Here is a 25,912-nt window from a genome sequence, read left to right as displayed (position 1 = left end):
TGGAAGAACATTAAGATATTTCTGTTAACTATAGTTCATAGTTGGATTAGGTATATCTTTTCTTATATATCACCCTATTATTAACATCCTGTAATTGTGACATACGTTTGTTCTAATTCATACAGGAACATTCTTGTATTTGTACTGTTAACCACCATCATACACAACAGTTTGCTGCCATACAGTCCCTTGTTTCATCCTCTAGCTTTCCTTCTAGTGATAGCCATGATTCTAAACTTTCTCTTTCAACCACACTGACACACATGATTCAGTGCTTGTTTACACACACTATATTGTAGTTTACACACACAATAATGTGCTACCATCACCTCTATTCATTTCTAAACATTTACAATCAACCTTATTAAAAAATTTGCACAAGTTAAGCCTCAGTTCCCCTTTCTTTATCTTCATCCTATCTTATGGTAACCTATATTCTAGATAGTAACTCCATGAGTTGACTTATTATATTTAGTACATATTAGTGAGATCATACCATATTTGTCTTTTTGTGTCTGGCTTATTTCACTTAACATAATGTCCTCGGGGTTCATTCAAGTTGTCACATGCATCAGGACTTCATTCCTTCTTACAGCTGAATAATATTCCATCATATGTATATACCACAATTTGTTTGTCCATTCATGGATAATAATGGACACTTGGGTTGATGGACACTTGGGTTGCTTCCACAATTTGGCAATTGTGAATAATGCCACTATGAACATTGGTGTGCAAATGTCTGTTTGCGTCCCTGCTTTCAGTTCTTCTGAGTATATAACTAGTAGTGGGATTGTTGGATCATATTGCAGTTCTCTACTTAGCTTCCTGAGGAATCACCAAACTCTTTCACAGTGGCTGTGCCATCTTACGTTCCCACTAGCAGTGAATAAGTGTTCCTATTTTTTCAATCTTCTCTAACACTTGTAGTTTTCTGTTTTAATGGCCGTTCTAGTAGGTGTAAAATGATATCTCATTGTGGTTTTGATTTGCATTTCCCTAATAGTTAGTGTAGTTGAGCATCTTTTCATGTGCTTTTTATCCATTTGTATTTCCTCTTTGGAAAAATGTGTATTCATGTCTTTTGTCCATTTTATAATTGGGTTGTCTTTTTATCATTGAGTTGTAGGATCACTTTATATATCCTGAATATTAAACTCTTATCAGATATGTGGTTTCCAAATATTTTCTCCCATTGAGTAGGCTGCCTTTTTACCCTCTTGACAAAGTCCTTTGACATAAAAGTATCCAGTTTTGAGGCAGTCCCATTTATCTTTTCTTTCATTGCTTATGCTTTGGGTGTAAAGTCTAAGAAACCACCTCCTACCATAAGATCTTCAATATGCTTTCTACCTTTTCTTCTAGGAGTTTTATGGTCCTGGCTCTTATATTTAGATCTTTGATCTATTTTGAGGTAATAGTTTTTATGTAAGGTGTAAGATAGGGGTCCTCTTTCATTCTTTTGGATATGGATATTCAGTCTAAGTGCTCTGGCTAGAACTTACAGTACAGTGTTGAATAACATTGGTGACACTGGGCATCCTTATCTTGTCCCCTATCTTAAAGAGAAAGTTTTCAGTCTCTCACCATTGAGTACAATGTTAGTTGTGGGTTTTTCATATATGCCCTTTAACATTTTGAGGAAGTTACCTTCTGTTCCTGTCTTCGGATGTGTTTTTATCAAGAAAGGATGCTGGACTTGGTCAAATGCCTTTTCTTCATCAATTGGGGCGATTCCTTCGATTTTGTGGTTTTTTCCCCTTCGATCTGTTAATGTGGTATATTACATTAATTGATTTTCTGATGTAGAATCACCCTTGCATACCTGGAATAAAACCTACTTTATCATGGTGTATAATTATTTTAATGTGCTGTTGAATTCGATTTGCAAGTATTTTGTTCAGGATTTTTGCATCTATATTCATTAGAGAGATTGGTCTGTAATTTTCTTTTCTTGTGGTATCTTTACCTGGCTTTGGTATTAGGGTGATGTTGTCTTCATAGAATGAGTTAGGTAGCGTTCCCTCCTCTTCAGTATTCTGGAAGAGTTTGAGCAGGATTGTTAGTAATTCTTGAAATGATTGGTAGAATTCACCTACAGAGCCATCTGGTCCTGAGATTTTCTTTGTTGATGGATTTTGAAGACTGATTCAATCTCTTTACTTGAGATTGGTTTGTTGAGGTCTTCTGTTTTTTCTAGAGTCAGTGTAGGTTGTTCATGTGTTTCCAGGAAATTGTCCATTTCATCTAAGTTGGCTAATTTGTTGGCTAATTTGTTGGCATACAGTTGTTCATAATATCCTCTTACGATCTTTTTTGTTTCTATGGGGTCAGTAATAATGACCCCATTCTCATTTCTGATTTTATTTATTTGCTGCCTCTCTTTTTCTTTGCCAGTCTAGCTAAGGGTTTGTCAATTTTATTGATGTTCTTAAAAAACTAACTTTTGATTTTATTGATTCTCTCTACTGTTTACATGTTCTCAATTTCATTTGTTTCTGCTCTAATCGTTATTATTTCTTTCCTTCTGTTTGCTTTGGGATTAGTTTGCTGTACTTTCTCTAGTTCCTCCAGATATTCAGTTAGGTCTTTGATTTGAGATCTTTCTTCCTTTTTAATGTAGGCATTTAGGGCTATAAATTTCCCTCTTGGCACTGCCTCCACTCCTTGATATGTTGTGTTCTCCTTTCCTTTTGTCTCGAAATAGTTACTAATTTCTCTCGCAATTTCTTCCTTTACCCACTGATTGTTTAAGAGTGTGTTGTTTAATCTCCATATATTTATGAATTTTCCAGTTCTCTGCCTGTTGTTAATTCCCAGCTTCATTCCATTATGATCAGAGAAAGTGCATTTTGTATAATTTCAATCTTATTGAAATCTGTTTTGTGACTCAACATGTGCTCTATCCTGGAGAAGGATCCATGAACACTTGAGAAGAATGTATATCCTGCTGTTTTGGGGTACATTGTTCTATTTATGTCTATTAGGTTTAATTCATTTATTATATTATTCAGGTCATCTGTTTCCTTATTGATCTTCTGTTTAGATGTTCTATCTATTGATGACAGTGGTGTATTGAAGTCTCCCAACTATTATTGTAGAGATGTCTATTACTCCCTTTTTTTGGCCAGTGTTTGCCTCATATACTTTGGGGCACCTTGGTTAAATGCATGGATGTTTATTATTGCTATTTCTTCTTGGTAAATTGTCCCTTTTATTAGTATATAAAGTCTTTCTTTGTTTCATAAGTTTTGCACTTAAAGTCTATTTTGTTCAATATTAGTATAGCTACCCCAGCTCTTTTTTGGTTACTGTTTGCGTGGGATATCTTTTTCCAGCCTTTTACTTTCAATCTATTTTTATCTTTGGGTCTAGAATAAGTGTCTTGTAGACAACATATAGATGGATCATATTTTTTATCCATTCTGCCAATCTATGTCTTTTGATTGGGGAGTTTAATCCATTAACATTCAATGTTATTACTTGAATGTGTTAATATTCGGTACTTACTTCTACCATTTATCCTTTGACTTTTATTTATCCTATCTTATCTTTTTCTCTCTTTTTTATCCTTTTAGTTACCCTTACGTCTTCATTTCTGCACTCTCCTCCAAGCCTCTCTCGCCTGTCTTTTCTTTTCAACCTGTAGAACTTCCTTTAGTCTTTGTTCTTTTTTAATGTAAACATTTAGAGGTATAAATTTCCCTCTCATTACTGCCTTTGTTGCCTCCCATAAGTTTTGGTATGTTATGTTTTAGTTTTCATTTGCTTCTCAAGATATTTCCTAATTTCCCTTGTGATTTCTTCTTTGACCCATTTGCTGTTTAAGAGTGTGTTGTTCAGTTTCCACATTTTTGTGAATTTTCCATTTCTCCCTCTGTTATTGATTTCTCATATCATTGTGGTCAGAGAAAATACATTATATGATTTCACTGTTTTTCAATTTGAGACTTGTTTTGTGACCTAACATATGGTTTATCCTGGAGAATGTCCCATGAGCACTAAAGAAGAGTGTGTATTCTGCTGTTGTTGAGTGGTGATCTGTATATGTTTGTTAGGTTTAGTTGGTTTATAATATCATTCAAGTCTTCTATTTTCATATTGATTTTCTGTCTAGGGGTTTTATCCATTTTTGAAAGTGGTGTATTGAAGTGTCCTACTACTAAGGTAGAACTATCTATTTCTCTCTTCAAATCTGTCAGTATTTACTTCATATATTTTGGGCCTCTGCCATTAGAAGCATTTACAATTATTCTGTTGTCTTGTGAATTGACCCCTTTATCAGTATACAGTGACTTTTGTCCCTCATAATGGTTTTTGACTTAAAATCTATTTTATCTGATATTAGTATAGCTACCCCAGTTGTCTCTTGGTTACTCTTTGCATGACATGATTTTTTTTTCCCATTTTTTCATTTTCATCAACTTTGTGTGTTTGAATTTAAGGGGTGAGTCTCTTGTAAACAGGATATAGTTGGACATGGTTTTTTTTATCCATTCTGCCAGTCTCTGCCTTTTGACCAGAGTGTTTAATACATTTACAGTTTAAGTACCGATAAAGCAGGACTTTCCTCTGCCGTTTTGCTATTTTGTCTTTGTAAGTCTAACTCTTACATCCTTTTTGTCTCTCAGTTCTTCCCTTAATGCCAACTTTGATATTTGTTTGATTTTTGTAGTGTATCATTTTTGAGTCCCTTCTCATTTCCTTCTGTATATATTTTTCATATATTTTCTTTGTGGTTTCCATGGGGCTTAAATTTAACATCCTAAGTCTATAAAATCACATTTGATTTGATACTAACTTAACTTCAATAGCATACACTTTCACTATTCCTTTACCCCTTTGTCCTCCCCCCTATTTTTGTACTTGTTACCAATTACATTCTTTGTACCTAGGTTTGTCATTACTTTTTTTTTTCCTCTTTATAAACTATTTGTTTTACATTTTTCAATGTTCACATTAGTGATAGCATATAATATTTCTCTTTTTATGCCTGGCTTATTTCACTCAGCATTATGTCTTCAAGGTTCATCCATGTTGTCATATGTATCACGACATCGTTCCTTCTTACTGCCGCGTAGTATTCCATCATGTGTATATACCACATTTTATTTATCCACTCATCTGTTGAAGGACACTTGGGTTGTTTCCATCTCTTGGCAATTGTGAATAATGCTGCTATGAACACTGGCGTGCAGATATCTGTTCATGTCACTGCTTTTAGATCTTCCGGGTATATACCGTGAAGTGCAGTTGCTGAATTGAAGGGTAACTCTGTATCTAGTTTTCTAAGGAACTGCCAGGCTGACTTCCAGAGTGACTGAACCATTATATAGTCCCACCAACAATGAATAAGAGTTCCAATTTCCCCACATCCTCTCCAGCATTTGTAGTTTCCTGTTTGTTTAATGGCAGCCATTCTAATTGGTGTGAGATGGTATCTCATTGTGGTCTCACTTTGCATCTCTCTGATAGCTAGTGACGCTGAACATTTTTTCATATGTTCCTTGGCCATTTGTATATCCTCTTCAGAGAACTGTCTTTTCATATCTTTTGCCCATTTTATAATTGGGCTGTCTGTACTATCGTCATTGAGTTGTAGGATTTCTTTATATGTGCAAGATATCAGTCTTTTGTCAGATAGATGGTTTCCATGTCATTACTTTTTATGCATTTGTATTTTTGAATCCATAAGAAGTAAAAAGTGGAGTTACATACCAAAAAAGTATCATAAAATAGCACTGGCATTTATAATCTCCCATATGGTTACCTTTACTGGAGGTCTTTCTTTTTGTCAGTTCAGTCTACTGTCTAGTGTCCCTTCGTTTCAGTCTGAAGAATTTAGCATTATTTATCTGGGAATGTCTTCATCTCTCCCTCATTTTTGAAAGACAGCCTTGCCAGATATAAAATCTTGATTGGCAATTTTTTTTCTTTCAGCACTTTAAGTATTTCATTACACTGCCTTCTTGTCTCCATGGCTTCTGATGAGAAATCATCACTTAATCTTAGTGGGGCTCCCTTGTATATAACATGTTGCTTTTTTCTTGCAGCTTTCAGAACTCTTTCCTTTGTCCTTGGCATTTGATAGTTTGACTACCCTCTGTCTGGGTATGGTTCTCTTCGAGTTTATCTTCTTTGGGGTTCACTGGGCTTCTTGAATGTGCATATTCATGTCTTTCATTAAATTTGGGAAGTGTTCTGCCATTCTTTCTTTGAATATTTCTTCTACCCTTTTCTCTCTTCCTTCTCTTTCTAGAACTCCCATGGTGCATATATTGTTACACTTGATATTGTCCCCAGGTCTTTTAGGCTTTGTCACTTTTTTTTCATTCTTTTTCCTTTCTCCTCAGCTTGAATTATTTCAGTTGTCTTTCAGTTCGTGGATTATTTCTTCTGCCAGTTCCAATCTGCTGTTGAAATCTTCTTGGGAGTTTTTCATTTCTATTATTGTTGGCTTCAACTCCAGTACTTCTGTTTGGTTCCTTTTTAATGTCTTTCTATTTATTGAGATTCTCAGATTGTTTATCTTTTTCCTGATATTCTTTAGTTCTTTCTTCATGTTTACCTTTATCTTCTTGATCATAATGAGATTTTAAAAGTTTTTTTAAATGTTTTAAGTCTTTGTCTTGTATGTCCAAAGTCTGTTTTATTCATTGATGGTTTCTGGATTTTTATCTTGTTCCTTTGAATGGGTCATCATTTCCTGTTTCTTTGTATGTCTTGTAATCTTTTGTTACCCACAGTACATTTTAATATTTTAAAGTAGTAACCCTAGGATTTAGTTCCTAAACTGTCTGTTCCTTAAATCTGTAAACAGCAAATGATGTGACAGAGAGTTCCTTGAGTGCCAGGAGCTAATAAAAACAAACCATCTTTGCACAGTTTTCACAATCTTTGCAAATTGTGTGTTTGTTAGCTGGTGTGTTCCTTCAGAGTTCAGCCCTTCTGTCAAGAATATTAGCTCAAGGCAAACCCAAAGTGCAGGGGTCTTCTCTGTCTTTTCTGAGCCTTTGTCTTGTCCTGATTTTGTGCTTACTGGTGGCCTTGAGAATCCCCAGCCCCCAACCCGCTTACAGAATTTGGAAAGCCCATTCCACTCCCTTTGAAATAGATTTCCTCCCCCTTTTGGGTGTTCTAGTCTATGACTTAAGACAGTTAATCTTTGCTTTTTAAACTGGGACTTTATTTGAACAAAGATACTTCTATAATATTTTTTTTTCCATTTTTAATTTTTAAAATTTATCTTATGTTTTTTATGGTAGAATATAACATATATGCATAGAAGCGATAGCTTTCCAAGTACAATCTAACAAATAGCAAATTTCAAAGAATACTATAAGTTACAATTCCACAGTTTCAGTTATTTCCTTATTATGAAATATAGCATATATACAAAAAGGTAATATCTTTCAAGGTATGATTTAACAAGTAGATATACAGGAAACTTCCAAAGTTATTATGAGTTATAGTACCATAGTTTCATTATTTCCTTATTGTGAAATATAACATATATACAAAAAGTTATAGGTTTCAAATTACAATTTAATAAGTAGCTATAGAACAAATTTCAAAGGATGTTATGGGTTCCAGTTCCACCATTTCAATTCTTTCCTTCTAACTATTCTAATACCCTAGCAACTAAGAAAAAGAAAATTATATAAAGATTCAATATTCATAATCCATCTTGTCTATTGCTACCCCTTCCTCTAGTTTAATCACTCTCCCACTTTTCATGGATATCTAGGCAGTGTCTACCCTAACCTCTTCATGTTGAAAAGGAGTGTCAACTTTATGAGCAAGGGGGACACATATAGTTGATGTTCTTGAAGAAGCTATTGCCTCTGGGTTTTGGGACTTAGCTGGCATAGGAGCGCTCTGACGGATTTAAGTTTCTGAAGAATAAACTTAGTAAGTGAAACTCTTATGGAGTCTCAGATAGGGATCCGGGTATTCTTTAAGGTTTTTGGGACTACTATTGACTTGGGCCTATCATATTGTGTTCGTTTGGCATATCTAGGTGAAGCTTGCATAGGAGTAACCTCCAGTACAACCTTTTTTTTTTTTTTTTTTTTTAATTTTATTTTATTTTCTTTTATTGGGATTGTTCACATACCATAAAATTATCCAAAGATCCAAAGTGTACAATCAGAACAACCTTTTTTTTTATTTAATTTAATTTAATTATTGTTTGTTTTATTGAGATTGTTCACATACCATACAGTTATCCAAAGATCCAAAGTGTACAATCAATTGCCCAGGGTACCATCATACAGCTGTGCATCCATCACCACAATTAATTTTTTTTTCAATTTTTAGAACATTTTCATTACTCCGGAAAAGAAATAAAGACAAAAAAAGGAAACTCAAATCCTCTCATACTCCTAACCACCCCCACCTCCATTATTGACTCATAGTATTGGTATAGTACATTTGGTACTCTTGATGAAAGAATGTTAAAATACTACTAACTGTAGTATATAGTTTGCAATAGGTATATATATTTTTCCTTTGTGCCCCTCTATTATTAACTTCTAGTTATTGTGTCATACATTTGTTCTAGCTCATGAGAGAGACTTCTAATATTTATACAGTTAATCACGGCCATTGTCCACCACAAGATTCATTGTTTTATAAATTCCCATCTTTTAACCTCCACCTTTCCTTCTGGTGACATACGTGACTCTGAGCTTACCCTTTCCACCACATTCACAGACCATTTAGCACTGTTAGTTATTCTCACAACATGCTACCATTACCTCTGTCCATTTCCAAACATTTAAGTTCACCCTAGTTGAATATTCTATTCATAGTAAGCAACCACTCCCCATTCTTTAGCCTTGTTCTATATCCTGGTGACTTGTATTTCATGTCTGTGAGTTTACATACTATAATTAGTTCCTATCAGTGAGACCCTGCAATATCTGTCCTTTTGTCTCTGTCTTATGGCATTCAATATAGTGCCCTCAAGGTTCCTCCATCAACTCATTTTTTTAAAGATGGTTTTGTTCACACACCATACATTCCATCCTAAGTAAACAGTCAATGGTTCCCTGTATCGTCACTTATTGATGTATTCACCACCATCACCTCTATCTATATAAGGACATCTCCACATTTCTTCACAAAGGAGGAGGAAGAGTCAAAGAAGGTAGAGAGACAAAAGAAAAAGAAAAAAGAAAAGAACAAAACAAAACAACAACAACAAAAATAAAACATGACAGCTAGGAAGCAACAAAAGGAAAGATAGCATTAAACTAAAGTAGAATAAAGAGTCAAACAATATCACCCATGCCAAGAGTCCCAATACCCCTCCCTTATGTTCCCCTCTTGTATGCATTTAGCTTTGGTATATTGCCTTTGTTAGATTAAGGGAAGCATAATACAATGTTTCTGTTAATTACTGTCTCTGGGTTTGTATTGACTGTATTTTTCCCCAAAACCCACCCTATTTTTTTTTAATTCAGTTTTATTGAAATATATTCACATACCGTACAATCATCCATGGTATACAATCAGCTGTTCACAGTACAATCATATACTTATGCATTCATCACCACAATCTATTTCTGAACATTTTTCTTAGATCAGAAAGAATCAGAATAAGAGTAAAAAAAAATAAAAGTAAAAAAAGAACACCCAAACCATCCCCCCCATCCCATCCTATTTGTCATTTAGTTTTTATCCCCATTTTTCTACTCATCCATCCATACACTAGATAAAGGGAGTGTGATCTACAAGGTTTTCACAATCACACTGTCACCACTTGTAATCTACATTATTATATAATTGTCTTCAGGAGTCCAGACTACTGGGTTGGAGTTTGGTAGTTTCAGGTATTTACTTCTAGCTATTACAATACATTAAAACCTAAGAGGTGTTATCTATATAGTGCATACGAATGTCCACCAGAGTGACCTCTCGATTCCATTTGAAATCTCTCAGCCACTGAAACTATTTCATCTCATTTTGCATCCCCCTTTTGGTCAAGAAGATATTCTCAATCCCATGATGCCGGGTCCAGATTCATCCCCAGGAGTCATATCCTGCGTTGCCAGGGACATTTACACCCCTGGGAGTCGGGTCCCACATAGTGGGGAGGGCAGTGAGTTCACCTGCCGAGGTGGCTTAGTTAGAGAGAGAGAGGCCACATCTGAGCAACAAAGAGGCACTCAGGGGGAGACTCTTAGGCACAATTATATGCAAGTTTAGCCTCTCCTTTGCAGTAACAAGCTTCGTAAGGGCACATCCCATGATCGAGGGCTCAGCACATCAAACCGCCAGTCCCAATGTTTGTGACATTGACACCAGTCCAGGTGAGGAAGTCCAACACTTCTGCACCTTCCCCCACCCAGCTCCTCAGGGCGGGGGGTGGGGGGAGGCTGTAAATATGTTTTTTATTCTCTGCCCAAATTACTTTGGGATGTGTCACTATTTCACTCTAACCTATACTAACCTATCGTATCTCACTTCCTATTCAAAGTTCCATGTAATTAAACCCACCCTATTTTTAACACCTTGCAATGTTGACATTCGTTTGTTTTCTCTCATATAAAAACATATTTGTACCCTTTATCACAATTGCTGAGCACTCTAGGTTTCACTGAGTTATATAGTCCCAGCCTTTATCTTTCCTCTTTCCTTCTGGTGTCCCACATGCTCCTAGCCTTCCTCTTTCAACCATCCTCACAGTCATCTTTGTTCAGTGTTCGTACATTGCTGTGCTACCGTCACCCAAAATTGTGTTCCCCATCTCTCGCTCCTGTCTTTTCCTATCTATCTGTAGTGCTCCCTTTAGTATTTCGTGTAGAGCAGGTATCTTGTTCACAAACTCTGTCATTGTCTATTTGTCAGAGAATATTTTAAGCTCTCCCTCATATTTGAAGGACTATTTTGCCAGATATAGGATTCTTGGTTGGTGGTTTTTCTCTTTCAGTATCTTAAATATATCACCTCACTTCCATCTTGCCTCCATGGTTTCTACTGAGAAATCCAGAAATTGTCTTATCAGGCTTCCTTTGTATGTAATGGATCACTTTTCTCTTGCTGCTTTCAGGATTCTCGTTTTTATCTTTGAGTTTGATAATCTGATTATTAAGTGTCTTGGCATAGGCCTATTCAGATCTATTCTGTTTGGGGTACGCTGCGCTTCTTGGATCTGTAATTTTATGTCTTTCATAATAGATGGGAAATTTTTATTGATTATTTCCTCTATTATTGTTTCTGCCCCTTTTCCCTTCTCTTCTTCTCTGGGACACCCATGACACATACACTCATGCGTTTCATGTTGTCATTCAATTCCCTGAGATGTTGCTCATATTTGTCCATTCTTTTCTCTGTCCTTTTGTGTGTAGGATTTCAGGTGCCTTGTTCTCCAGTTCCTGAGTGTTTTCTTCTTCCTTTTGAGATCTGTTGTTTTATGTCTCCATTGTGTCTTTCATTTCTTGTGTTGTGCCTTTAATTTCCATAGATTCTGCCAGTTGGTTTTTTGAACTTTCAATTTCTACCTTATGTACGCCCAGTATTTTCATTATATGCTTCATTTCTTTTTCCATATCTTCCCTAAACTTTTTGAATTGATTTAGCATTAGTTGTTTAAATTCTTGTATCTCAGTTGAAGTGTAAGTTTGTTCCTTTGACTGGGCCATAACTTCATTTTTCTTAGTGTAGGTTGTAGTTTACTGTTTTCTAGGCATCTTGTTTCCTTGGTTACCCCAATCAGGTTTTCCCAGACCAGAATGGGTTCTGGTCTCAGAAGGAGGCAATAGTATCAGGTTTCCCTGAGGGTGTGCCTTAGAAGATTGACACACCCTGTGAAGCTCAAGCCACTGTGTTTTTCTGCCCAGCAGATGGCTCCTGTCAGCCTGTCACTCCCGACTGGTGTAAAGAGGTATGTCCCGTGGCTGTTTTCCCCACAGGCTCTGGGGTCTGGTTCTGAATGGAAGGCAGGTAGTAGAGCTTGGCACCACCTCCTTCCTCTTAGGGAAGATATACCCTCTAGGGAGATATCATCTGCTTTTGAATAGTCTCTCTGACTCTGCTATCTCCACCCTTGCCTGGGTCAGAGCACTGGGAACTGAAAATGGCTGAGGCTTTCTCCACTGAGCCAAAAAAGGGACAGAAAGCCTCCCCACTTCAGGGTCAGTCCACAGCTGCCCTCAGTTTCACCCATTAGCCAGAGATAGCACCTGGTCCTCTGGGCTCCCCCTCCTTCCCAGAGAGGTCCTCTGGCTCGCCAAGATCAGTCGTCACCAAAAGCTTCTGTCTGCTTGTTGTGGGTTCATACCTTATATTGAACAGTCCACGCTTGTTAATTAAAACCCAAGTTGGGGCTGGACTGAGCTATATTTGCTCGCTCCAGGAATGCTGCTTTCTTCCACAGGAAGGTTTTGCAGTTCGGGCTGCCATAGAGGGAGGGGGCTCCTGGCTCAAGTCTGCAGTTTTTACTTACAGATTTTATGCTGTGATCTTGGGTATTCCTCCCAATCTAAATTGGTGTACAACATGTGGACAGTCACGGTTATCCCCCACCATTAATTCCAGATTATTTACTAGTTGTTCCTGGTTGTTTATTAGTTGTTCTGGGGGACTAACTAACTCCCACTCCTCTCTATGCCACCATCTTCTTCCCCTCCCTAAGACATTCAGGACAACCTTTTGACTCTATTTGAATTCTCTTAGCCACTAAAACCTTATTTTGTTGCCTTTCTTTTCCCCCTTTTGGTCAAAAAGGCATTCTCAATCCCTCAATGCCAGGATCAGGCTTATTCCAGGAATCCATGTCCCATGTTGCCAGGAAGGCTCATTCATATTGGGGGTCCTGTCCCACTTCGGGGGGGAGGGTGATTAATTTATTTGCAGAGTTAGGCTTAGAGTCCACATTTGACCAACAAAAGAGGTTCTCTGGAGGTGGTCCTAGGCATAATTACAGGTGGGCTTAGCCTCCTCTTTACAGCTATAAGTTTCACCAGAGCAAGCCTCAATATCAAGGACTTATAAAATAGGGGGTTCCTAAGTTCACATAGCATATGTTATATCCACTATAATCCATCCATATCTCACATTATCATCACTTAGTTGTGTAATACCCATCACTCCATTTTAAACAATTCTTATGACCCAAAACATCTCGTAGCTCTTGTCAGCCCTTAATTATTTGTCCCTAGTATTTATGTAATACCAGTATGGTTTTCCTATTAATTGTAGTCCCTAGTAAGCAATGTGTAGATTTTTCCCATACACCCTTCTGTTGTCACCTCTCTGTGCTAGTGTCATAACTTACAGGTATATCATGCAAGCTCATATCTTTATTTGTGGTGCTGATCTGTGGGAAACATGCCTTTAAACAACCCCTTTCATTCCTATTCACCTTCAGTACAGCTCTGATACTTATAATTCCATTAACAAAAAGTTGTCACCCCTATCCATTGTCACATCTGTGAATTCACCATCATTAACATATCTGAGCATATTAGATTATCATTCTCCCTCATTAACTACAATCTATTACTAGGTCCCCAATATTCTTACATTATACGACATTGATTTTTACATTGTTTGGAGAGTTCATAGAAGTGGTAACATACAATATCTCTCCTTTTGTGTCTGCATTATTTCACTCAGAATTATATCTTCAGGGTTCATCCATGTTGCCATATGTTTCAGGACCTTGTTGCTTCTTAGTGCTGCATAGTATTCCATCATATGTATATACCACATTTTGTTTATCCACTATTCTGTTGAGGAATACTTGGATTGTTTCCATCTCTTGGCAATTATGAACAATGCTGCTATGAACATTGGTGTTAATTGTTTCTTTATACTGTTTTAGCTATCTCCAAGCTGCTGCTACCTGCAGGGCAAGTTCTGGGAGGGCAAGTCTAAGACAAGTTTCCTGGTTCAGTCTTTCATTTGATTGACGCTGACATACAGGCATGCCAGTATGTGCATAGAGGTTCCTGTGCACCCTCTGGAACAGGACCCATTGTGAAAAGACTACAGACCCACATTGGGAACACAGACTGGCTCCACATGTGCTGGAGATTGGGAGAGAGGGGCTTGCAAAGACAGCACAAACTTCTATTGTTTCTCAAGCTACATTTTCCTGATTCAGCATTCCCTCTGGTACTGCAACCATTTAACTGTTTTCTGGAGTTTTGTGGACGATGACTCTGCTAGTTTCTGCTAGTTGTTCAAAGATTCTATGGAGGAATGGCACCCTAGAGCATCTTAGGCCACCATCTTGTTCCACTGGATGTCCTCATTGTGGTTTTAATTTGCATTTCCCTGGTGGCTAATGATGTTGAGCATCTTCTCATGTGCTTTTTGACCATTTGTATATCTTCTTTGGAGAAATGTCTATTGAAGTCCTTAGTCCTTTTTTAATTGGGTTGTTTGTCTTTTTTACTTGAGTTTTAGAAATAGTTTATGTAGTCTGGATATTAAAGCCTTATCAGAAATATGGTTTCCAAATATTTTCTTCCATTCTCTAGGAAGAAAATGTCTTTTTACTTTCTTAATAATGCCCTTTGCACAAAAGTTTTTAATTTTGATGAGTCACATTTATCTGTTTTTTCTGTTGTTGCTCATGTTTTTGGTATACAGTCTGAGACTCCATTCCCTAACACAAGGTCTTGGAGATTTTCTAAGTTTGTTTTTTTTTTGTTTTTTTTTTTAATTAAATTCCATTTTATTGAGAGATTCACATACCATACAGTCATCCATGGTGTACAATCAGTTGTTCATAGCACCATCATATAGTTATGCATCCATCACCACAATCTATTTTCGAACATTTCCCTTACACCAGAAAGAATCAGAATAAGAATAAAATGTAAAAGTATAAAAACACCCAAATCATCCCCCCCCATCCCACCCTATTTTTCATTCAGTTTTTGGCCCCATTTTTCTACTCCTCCATCCATACACTGGATAAAGGGAGTGCTATCCACAAGGTCTTCACAATCTCACTGTCACCCCTTGTAAGCTACATTGTTCCACAATCGTCTTCAAGAGTCAAGGCTACTGGGCTGGAGTCTAATAGTTTCAGGTATTTACTTTTAGCTATTCCAGTACATTAAAACCTATAAAGTGTTATCCATGTAGTGCACAAGAATGTCCACCAGAGTGACCTCTTGACTCCATTTGAAATCTCTCAACCACTGAAACTTTATTACGTTTCATTTCGTATCTCGCTTTTGGTCAAGAAGAGGTTCTCAATCCCACAATGCCGGGTCCAGATTGATCCTCAGGAGTCATATCCTGTGTTGGCAGGGAGATTTACACCCCTGGGAGTCAGGTTCTATAGTGGGGAGGGCAGTGAGTTCACCTGCTGAGTTGGCTCAGCTAGAGAGAGAGGGCCACAACTGAGCAACAAAGAGACACTTAGGGGGAGACTCTTATGCACAATTATAAGCAGGTTTAGCCTCTCCTTTGTGGTTAAGGAGCTTCACAAGGGCAAGCCCCAAGATACAGGGCTCAGCATACCAAACCGTCAGTCCTCAGTGTTTATGAGAACATCAGCAACAATCCAGGTGAGGAAGTCCAACATTTCTGCTTTTTCCCCCAGCTCTTCAGGGAACCCTGCATGTATACTTTTATTCTCTGCCCAAATTACTTTGGGATGTGTCGCTATTTCACTCTAACCTATACAAACCTACCATATCTCACTTCCTATTCAATGTTCCATGTAATTGTAGTGTTTGAACAAACTGACTGTAGAAGTTATATTGTTTAGAAAATATAGATCTTGTACCAAATAAACATCTCTTCCCTTGGTCTCACATGGAAGTTGAAGTTTTAAAACACAGTGTCAACCTTGACCCTTTGGCCTGATTTGCCCTAGTCTTAACCAGATCTGCTTCATTTATATTGCCAATTGAAGTCTGGGCTTTTTTTCACCTTTTTTTTTTTTTAACAGTTGCTGTATGTGCTAATACTGATAGTCATATCAGCCAAACTCTAACTCTGAGTTTCAGGTGTCACACAGATACCCAATGTTCCAGAGACCGATCAGGTTAGACACAAAGGGATCAGCATCTCAGACTTTGGAGATACGAAAAGTTTTATGGTTTTATCTCTTATAAGTAGTTCTTTGATCCATTTTGAGTTAATTTTTGAGTAATGGTGTGAGATAGGGGTCCTCCTTAACTCTTTTGCATATGGATTCCAGTTTTCCCAGCACTATTTGTTGAAGAGATTATTCTTTTCCCATTGAGTGGATTTGGCAGTCTTGTCAAAATTCAGTTGGCCATAGAGGTGTGGATTTATTTTTGAACTGCAATTCTATCTTGGTGGCCTACTTGTCTTTCCTTATGCCAGTATAAACCTCTTTTGATTACTGTAGCTTTAAGTTTTCAAATTGGGAAGTATGAGTCCTCCAACATTATTCTCCTTTTCCAAAATTGTTGGGCCCTTTATAGATTTGCCAGTTTTTATTGACCTGTCTTCAAGTTCACTCACTCTTGCCTCTGTCATCTCTGTTCTGTAATTGAGTCCATCCAGTGAGCTTTTTATTTCATATATATATTTTCTAAACTAAATTTTCCACTTGATTGTTTTTTATAGTTTCTATTTCTCTGTTGAGAACCTCTGTCTTTCCCTTTGCCTGGAACTTGGGCAGTGGTTTATATCAAGCGTATTGTATGCTGCTTTGTGTGATCTGGGTACATGCACAGCTCATGAGTGAGCCTAGCACTTGTGCCAATTCACACACACAATTAGGAGAGCCCCTTCTTCAGTTCATTCCTATGTAGTGTTCCTCCTATACTTTTTGGCCCTCAGAATCCCTTTTTCCAGTCCTTTGGCCAGAAAGAATCGGCTTTTTCTAAGAGTTTTAGCTTCCCACACCACCACTGCAGCAGTTCAAAGCTGTGAGAGAAAAAACAAAAAAACAAGAAACAGGAAATTCAACCCTGTGCAGGTTGCTTCTTCAAATTTGGACTCTTCTCCACAGTCCACCTGCTTTTGTTTACTTGTCAGTGTCCTTAGTTAGTTGCTTCTATTTTCATTTTGCCACAGAATTTAAATTCTAATCAGTTAAGGAAAGGCTGTAGTGAGGTTACTCCAGCAACTGCAATTTATTCCATCTTTTTATCCTTCTGATAATACTTACAAGTATGGCAGTAGCAGAGAATGCAGTATTTCAGTCTTCCTACTTCTGCCAGCTTTGCCAAAGTAAAATGTCATGTATGCAACCTCATTTCACATGGTTAAGCAAAAAACAGTGTGTCGTGTGTATATGGAGAGAGAGTCATGCAGACGGTAATAAAATAGACATGGCAGGATGTTAATAATTGGTGCATGTAAGTGAGGGATAAATGGATATTAGGTGAACTCTTTCAACTATTCTGCAAGTTTTAAAAGTTTTATAATAAAACGTTGATGGGGGAGATATCTGTCCTCAATAAATTTTATAAACTTTATAACCTCAGTCCTTAGTCACCCTAATGATGATCTTCTGAGTATTTTTAATTGGTTATTAAGTCAAACTGGGACATATAAAGGGAGAACTGAATCATTCTAGCTAAAACCTTCTCTGATCTCAAAGTGCTTCTCTTTATTCCTGAGAGAATCTTTAAGGGCAATTCTGTACTTCTTCCCTTTCTTACTCTTCTCCTATTTGTTTATATTAACAAATTAGAAATTTAAAATCTGGTCCATTCAAAAGTCACCAAAAGTTAGTTATCCATTCTCTTACTTCAGACAATTCCAAGCTCGAGTATCTCGACAAACTCTGTTGGCACTTGAGAAAGAAGAAGAGGAGGAAGTTTTTGGATCTTCTGTACCACAGCGAAGCACACTGGCTGATCTAAAAAGCAAAGGGAAAAAGACAGCAAGAGCTCCAATCAGCCGCATAGGAGGTGCTCTCAAGGGTAATTTTGTTAAATGTTTTTGTGGAAAATTCTATGGCTTGGGTGGTAGACAAATTATGCAAGGAGATAATACATGAATATATATGTGGACAATGTAGTTTTCTGCATGCTGGGTAACAAACAAAAGGAAGTCTAATGAGAGCTGGGATCACAGTGTGCAATAAAACCAAAAGGTATCAGCAATTTTGTCTTAATTAAAGAAAAAGCCTGATGTTCAGGAAGCCATCAGGATTTTTCTGAGTTTAAGGGTTGTTAGTTGAAAGAAGATTTGCAATAATATGGCTGGTATTGTCAGAGGAAAGTTTAGGCCTACCAAAGCCTCAGAGAAAGGTATTAACATGATGAAGAATCTCGTTTTCAGCCTTTTCACGCCAGAGATTAGACTCTTGGTATATCCGGAGATAATCAACAATAAGCTTTTATTAACTAAATTTATAGCAATTAGACATACAAACCAGAATGTTTTTTGTCTCCTATTCTTTTCCTGATATCAGTTTATCTGAAAACTAAATTTATTAGTCAGAATGTTGCTTGGAGATTCTAGAACCAAGGCAGAGAGGGCATATAATTCTAAAGGATATTTTATACAGATCATGATGATATTTGATATAAGCAATAACCTGCCCCACAACAAAAAAACACCCCTAATAAATGGATTGATTTGTGTTCTTTAGATTGGGTATATCTCAGCTGCCTTCCATCTTCACTGAAAGAAAATTTGAAATGAAAGGGTGAAGATTTAGGTTAGGTTAGTTTGTGTTAAGACTACAGTGTTAGAATTGTAACTGGAAGGATGTAGAATTTCTTTTTGGAAGTCTATGAATAAGAGATTGGAGAGACAGAGGGATGGGGGAGGGGAGGAAGGAGAGGGAGAGTATAAGTAACAAATACAGAATGGATAAAAGTTACTCTGTGAAGTTTTTTTAATTATTGTTTTTTTAAATCTCTTTGATTCTATAGTAGTAGAAGTGATCTCCTTGATTTGGGGAAGAATAGGGTACATTATCTGGCATCTAAGTTGATAAAGGTTTTATATGAAGTTTTAATATTTTTTTCTAGCTCCAAGCCAGAACAGAGGACTCCAAAATCCAGTTCCTCTACAGATGATTAGTAATTCTAGAATTACCGTTTTTGATGAAAATGCTGATGAGTCTTCTAGAACAGAATTGTTTAAGCCTGCAGTCCAGCCCTGGATAGCACCCCCTGTGCCTAGGGCTAAAGAGAATGAGCTGAAAGCAGGTCCTTGGAACACAGGCAGGCCTCTGGAATACAGGGTAAGAACTCTTAGATCTTGTCAGCATGCCTAAGACTTCAGATTTGGGAGAGTATTCTTAGCATCTCTTTTAATTCCTCTTGAATATTTAGGCATAGTCTGCATATGTTGTATTAGAATGTAAAACCATGGTGATTTTAGTTTTCTTTTTCATTGCCAGCCTCGTGGTAATACAGCTTCTGTGACAGCTGCACTCCCTATGCTTCCTAGTTTTACTCCATATGTGGAAGAGACTGTGCAGCAGCCAGTTATGTGAGTTTGAATTCAAGATAATTTTGAAAAGGGAATTATTATGAGTGGGCATAAACACCTATCTTAGTCTCCAAAGGTATTTTCTTTTTTATGGGGATGAAAGTAACCAAAGTTTCATGTTTCTTTTATGTCTGTATTCCTTTGAGTATGTTAGGGATAAAAGACCATTTGGTAATTTATTAAGGAATAAACTTATTAGTTAGGTTTATATCTACAATGCTTTAGTTAAAGACTAATTTTAGTGAGATGCTCTGCTTTTGTTCTTTTTTAATGAAATTTTATTGAGATATCACATAACATACAGTCATTCAAAGTGTACAGTTCACAGTATCGTCATATATTGTGGCTTCGTTACCACAATCAAACTTTGAAAATTTTCATTACTCCAAAAAAGAAAATTAAAATTAAAATTGAAAAGAACATCCAAAACATCCCATTCCTCTCCTCCCCCTATTGTTCATTTACTGTTTTTTAATATAGTTTTATTGGGATATATTCACATACCCTGCAGTCATCCATGGTATAAAATTATTCACAGCACCGTCATACATTTGTGCATTCATCACCAGAATCAAGTTTTGAACCTTTTCCTTACTCCAAAATAAAAATAAAAGCAAAAAAGAACACCCAAAACTTTCCATCCCCTCCATCCCACACTATTCTTCATCTAATTTTTGTCTCCATTTTTCCACTCTTCTGTCCATACATGGGATAAAGGCAGCGCAAGCCACAAGGTTTTCACAGTCACACAGTCACACTGCAAGCTACATAATTATATGTCTTTAAGAATCAGGGTCACTGGGTTGCAGTTTGATAGCCTCAGGTATTTCCCTCTAGCCATTCCAATACACTAAAACCTAAAAAGTGATATCTATATAGCACATAAGAATACCCTCCAGAGTGACCTCTCCACTCCATTTGAAATCTCAGCCACTGGAACATTATTTTGTTTCATCTCTCTTCCCCATTTTGGTCAAGAAGATCCTCTCAATCCCACAGTGCTGGATCCAGGCTCATCTCCAGGAGTCACATCGCATGCCGGTGGGGGGGAGGGCAGTGAGTTCACCTGCCAAGTGGGCTTAGAGAAAGAAGGGGCCACATATGAGCAACAAAGAGGGTCCCTGGGGGGGGACTCCTAGGCACAATTATAAGTGGGCTTAGCCTCTCCCTTGCAGCAACTAGCCTCACAAGTGAAAGCCCCCAGATCGAGGGCTTTGCCCACTAAATTGGCAGTCCTCAATGTTTGTGGGAAAATCAGCAATAACCCAGGTGGGGAAGTCCAACATTTCCACATTTCTCCCCAGTTCCTCGTAGGACCCCGCAAATACTCTTTCACTCTCTGCCCATATCACTCTGGGATGTATCAGGATTTCACTCCAGCCTGGACAAACTCACCAAATCCCACTTCCCATTCAGCACTCCATGCAACTATGATTTTCAAACTGATCGTACAAGTTAAATTGTCTAGTGTGCTACAGAAAATATAGATCCAGCACCAAATAAACATCTCCCTTGGTCTCGCACAAAAATCATAGTTTTAAAACCCAGTCAGTATCATCCTTTACCCTTGGGCCTGATTTGCCTTAGTCCCAACCAGATCCTCTTCATTCATATCCCTAATTGAAGTTTGAATTCTTTTTCAGCTCTTTCACCTGTTGCTGTATGGGTTAATATTGACATTCATAGCTGCCAAGTTCTAGCTCTGAGTTACAGGTTTCACACAGATGCCCAAAGTCCCAAAGACTGACCAGGTTATACACAAGGAGCTCAGCATCTCAGGATTTAGAGATAACCATTACAACTCAGGGATAGATGTGACTGCTATAAGAGCTTGCAATCTAGGGACCATTACAATAAGCATTCCCCTGATAAGCTGTGCTCTAAGATTCAGTTCTCAGAGTTTACACATTATAGTTAGTCCATATTAGTGAGGCATTATAATGTTTGTCCTCTCATTTCTGGCATACGTCACTCAAAATGCTGTATTGAAGATCCATTCACCTAGTTCATTCCTTCTTGTAGCCGCTCAATATTCTATTATATGCATACGCCACTGTTTACCATTCTGTTCATCAGTCAGTGTACTCTTAGGCCACCTCCATCCATTGCAAATAGTGAATACTGCCACCATCTATTCTGGTGTGTAAATGTCCATTCATGTCCCTGGTCTCAGTTCTTCCAAGTATACACCCCATACTGAGGTTTCTGCCTTTGTTCTTGACAGTAATTAGAAATTTTGGTAGTTTTCCTTCTCATCCTGCTCATTCCTTTTGGATGTCTTTTTCCCCTTCTTCCTAATCATTAGCATTTCTATGTGTAAGAAAAAGTAGGGTGGTAGGTGATGGTTAGATAATCAGGCCCCCCTGTAGATTTAGTCTGATACATATACCATTGCTGAGTTCTAGTACTAGACTGAATTCTGTGTCACAGTGCAGAGTTTCCTTGTAACTAATCTACAACTCCGCTTAATGGTAGGTACTATGGAAGTGCGAAAATATATAATATTTTGAGCAAAAATTATTTCTGATAAGAGCTATTTTTAAGCAAATCATGTAGCCTTTCACCAAGAATTATTAGAAGTAACTGATGGGCACACATTTATGGATGTTTAATTTTTCTAATGTTTCAAATTACTTTGTAGATTCAAATCATTATGGATTATATAAATATGGTATAGAAAATGTTGAACTTTATTTTTATTTTATTTAAACTCTTTTTCAAGGGTGTCTTGTTTGACCTCTCTGTAGCATTTTTCTTTAGATTATGTTTTCTTAGTGATATGTGGGTTGTCTTCATAGATTAAGAAAATTAGTTCTATAAGTTGCAAATATTTTCCCCTACTAGTTTGTCATTTGTTTTTTGACCTTGCATAGCAGTAACTATTATAAATGTATTTTTAATTAATGTAAAAATTTAACAATCTTCTTTATGGCTTCTGTGTCTCTGTCATTCTTTGCTAGAATTACTGCAACCTAACTAATCTTTCTGCTTACAGTCTTAACCCTCCCCATCCATATCCCAAACTGTTACAGTTCTAAAATGCAAATCTGCTCGTGTCATTTCCCTGCTCAGAATTCCTTGCTAGATCCCCCTAGCCTTTGGGATAAAAGCCAACTCCTTAGCACTAACTATAAAATCCTTCAGGATTTAGCCTCTGCCAATATGTAGGGACAGTTTTCTCCGTACTGTGTGGTCACACTAGACTGTTTGCAAGTTCCTGAACTTGTCTGAAATAGCCCTGTGGCTACCTTATCCCTCTTCCTCCACCTAACTAATTCTTATTCCTCCTTTAGGACTCTGCTCAGATGTTATCCTTTCTGGGAAGTCTTTTTCTTATTTCTTATTTGTCCTATATCCCTATTCTTCTATACCAGTGGTTTATAGCCCTAGCTGTGCATTTAGAATAACCTGGGAAGTTTTTTATTGAGATATAATTTATTTACCATACAATCCACCCATTTAAAGTGTACAATTCCTTGATTTTGAGTATATTCTTGGAATCATATAATCATCACCACAGTCCATTTTAGAGTATTTTTATTACCCCAAAGAGAACCCTGTACTAATTAATGGTCATACCCCATTCTCTACCACTATCACCCTAGCACTAGGCAACTGTTAATCTATTTTCTGTCTATGGATTTACCTATTCTGGACATTTAATATAAATATAAATAGAAACCTACAATATATGGTCTTTTGTAACTGGCTGTTTTCACTTAGCATGTTTCTAAGGTTTATCCATATTGTAGATGTATCAGTACTTCATTCCCCCTTAATTTATGAAATCCCTGTATCTACTTGAGCATCCTCTTAACCACCCCAGTTCCTTCTATCTTATCCTTTGAAGGTATAAAATGCCCCCCTCCCCTCATCCAGGGCATTCCGGAGTGCTCAGATCTGCCTCCCATGGTCTGCGCAAGCCCTGTTTGTCCTGGAGGGAAATTTGGACATTGTTACATAGATCAGGAGACCAAAGTACTGAAAGGTTAAATGGCTTGCCCAGAGTTGTTTGCCTAATTGGTACAGAACTGTGATTATAACCCAGTTTACTGGGCCTAGTCCGATGAGGATGATAATTACCATAACAACAGTAATACAGTATTTACTATTCATTGAGCCCTTGGGACTTAAAATGTGCCAGGCAATATAAGTTCTATTCATACATTACCTTACTTTTTGTTTTGTTTTCTTTTAAACTTATTTTTGCAAGCACTCCCTCTTCATTTCTTTCTATTGCCAAGTAATACTCCATTGTATGAATATACCACATTTTATTTATTATCCATTCATCAGTTATTGGACTTTTTGGGTTGTTTGCACTTTTTGGTATTATGAATAATGCAGCTATCAATGTTTGCATACATGTTTTTCGTAGCCTTATATTTTCATTTCTCTTGGGCATATATCTAGATGGAGAATTGCTGGGTCATATGATGATCTTACATTTAACATTTTGAGGAACTGCAAAACTTTTCCAAAGAGGCTGTACCATTTTACACCAGTAATCTACGGGATTTCCAATTTCTCCACATCCTTCTTAACACTTGATTTTATCTTTTTTGTTATAGCCACTGAGGAGGTTTGAAGTGGTATCTCATTGTGGTTTTGATTTGCATTTCCCTAATAACTAATGTATCTTTTCATGAATTTATTGGTCATTTGTATATCTTCAGAGATATGTCTGTTCTAATCCTTTGCCTCCTTTTCAGTTGGGTTATTTTTTATATTCTAGATGCAAGTCCCTTAACAGATACATGATTTGCAAATATTTCCTCCCATTCAGTGAGTTGTCCTTTCACTTTCTTGATGGTGTCCTTTAAAGCACAGAATTTCTTAATTTTGTTGAAGTCCAACTTATCTGTTTTTTTCCTTTGTCCTTTGTGCCTAACCCAAGTTCATGAAGATTTATTCCTATGTTTTCTTTGAAGAGTTTTTTAATTTTAGCTCTTACGTTTAGATCTTTGATCCACTTCAAGTTGCCTTTTTATATATGATGTGAGATTAGGGTCCAACTACATTCTTTTGCATGTAGATATTCAGGTTTCCCAGAACCATTTGTTGAAAAGACTATTTCCCCATTGAATTATCTTGGCACATTTGTTGGAAATCAATTGACTACAAATGTATGGGCTTGTTAATGAATTTTTAATTCTGTTCCATTGATCTATATGTCTATTCTTATGTAATATCACACAGTCTTGATTACGGTACCTTTGCAGTAACTTGGAATAATTAGGATGTGTGAGTCCTCTAACTTTGTTTTTCTTTTTCAAGATTGCTTGGACTAGTCTAGGTTCCTTGCATTTCCTTATGAATTTTAGGATCAGCTAGTCAATTTCTGTAAAATAAAAAGAAAAAAAAGAGAAGAAAGAAAGAAAAGAAAAAGGCAGCTGGGATTTTAACAGGAATTGTGTTGAACCTGTAGACCAATTTAAGGACTATTGCTATCTTAATAGTATTAAATCTTCTGAACCATGAATATGGGATGCCTTTCCATTTATTTAGATCTTCTTCAGTTTTTCTCAACAGTGTTTTGTGGTTTTTAGGGTATAAGTTTGGCACTTCTGTTAAATTTATTCATAAGTATTTTATTCTTTTTGGTGCTATTTTAAATGGAATTGTTTTCTAATTTCATTAGCAGATTGTTCGTTGTACGTGTATAGAAATACAATTGATTTTTTTTTTTAAATCATCATTTTATTGAGATATATTCACATACCACGCAGTCATACAAAACAAATTGTACTTTCGATTGTTTACAGTACCATTACATAGTTGTACATTCATCACCTAAATCAATCCCTGACACCTTCATTAGCACACACACAAAAATAACAAGAATAATAATTAGAGTGAAAAAGAGCAATTGAAGTAAAAAAGAACACTAGGTACCTTTGTCTGTTTGTTTGCTTCCCCTACTTTTCTACACATCGATCCATAAACTAGACAAAGTGGAGTTTGGTCCTTATGGCATTCCCAATCCCACTGTCACCCCTCATAAGCTACATTTTTATACAACTGTCTTCGAGATTCATGGGTTCTGGGTTGTAGTTTAATAGTTTCAGGTATCCACCACCAGCTACCCCAATTCTTTAGAACCTAAAAAAGGTTGTCTAAAGTGTGCGTAAGAGTGCCCACCAGAGTGATCTCTCGGCTCGTTTTGGAATCTCTCTGCCACTGAAGCTTATTTCATTTCCTTTCACATCCCCCTTTTGGTCAAGAAGATGTTCTCCATCCCACGATGCCGGGTCTACATTCCTCCCCGGGAGTCATATTCCACGTTGCCAGGGAGATTCACTTCCCTGGGTGTCTGATCCCACGTAGGGGGGAGGGCAGTGATTTCACCTTTCAAGTTGGCTTAGCCAGAGAGAGAGGGCCACATCTGAGCAACAAAGAGGCATTCAGGAGGAGACTCTTAGGCACAAATACAGGGAGGCCTAGCCTCTCCTTTGCAGCAACCGTCTTCCCAAGGGTAAAACTTATGGTAGAGGGCTCAACCCATCAAACCACC

General features: G+C 37.2%; 1 protein-coding gene across 2 annotated transcripts in view; it reads left to right on the top strand.

Moving 5' to 3' along the window:
- The window catches only part of BUB1B (BUB1 mitotic checkpoint serine/threonine kinase B), a 67,679-nt gene that overhangs the window by 10,284 nt on the left and 31,483 nt on the right, over nt 1-25,912 (top strand). For both annotated transcript variants that reach the window (XR_005216481.1, XM_037834320.1), the window contains exons 6-8: nt 17,704-17,873; nt 18,933-19,147; nt 19,307-19,398. Coding sequence is in view for 1 of the 2 variants with exons in the window: in XM_037834320.1 (XP_037690248.1) it covers nt 17,704-17,873; nt 18,933-19,147; nt 19,307-19,398 (477 nt within the window). In the remaining variant the exon portion in view is untranslated. The remainder of the gene's footprint in view (nt 1-17,703; nt 17,874-18,932; nt 19,148-19,306; nt 19,399-25,912) is intronic.

This window comes from Choloepus didactylus, chromosome 4 (genome assembly GCF_015220235.1).
Source record: "Choloepus didactylus isolate mChoDid1 chromosome 4, mChoDid1.pri, whole genome shotgun sequence".
Taxonomy (NCBI): domain Eukaryota; kingdom Metazoa; phylum Chordata; class Mammalia; order Pilosa; family Megalonychidae; genus Choloepus; species Choloepus didactylus.
Note: the sequence above shows the minus strand (reverse complement) of the source record. Positions and strands in the feature narration are given on the sequence as shown.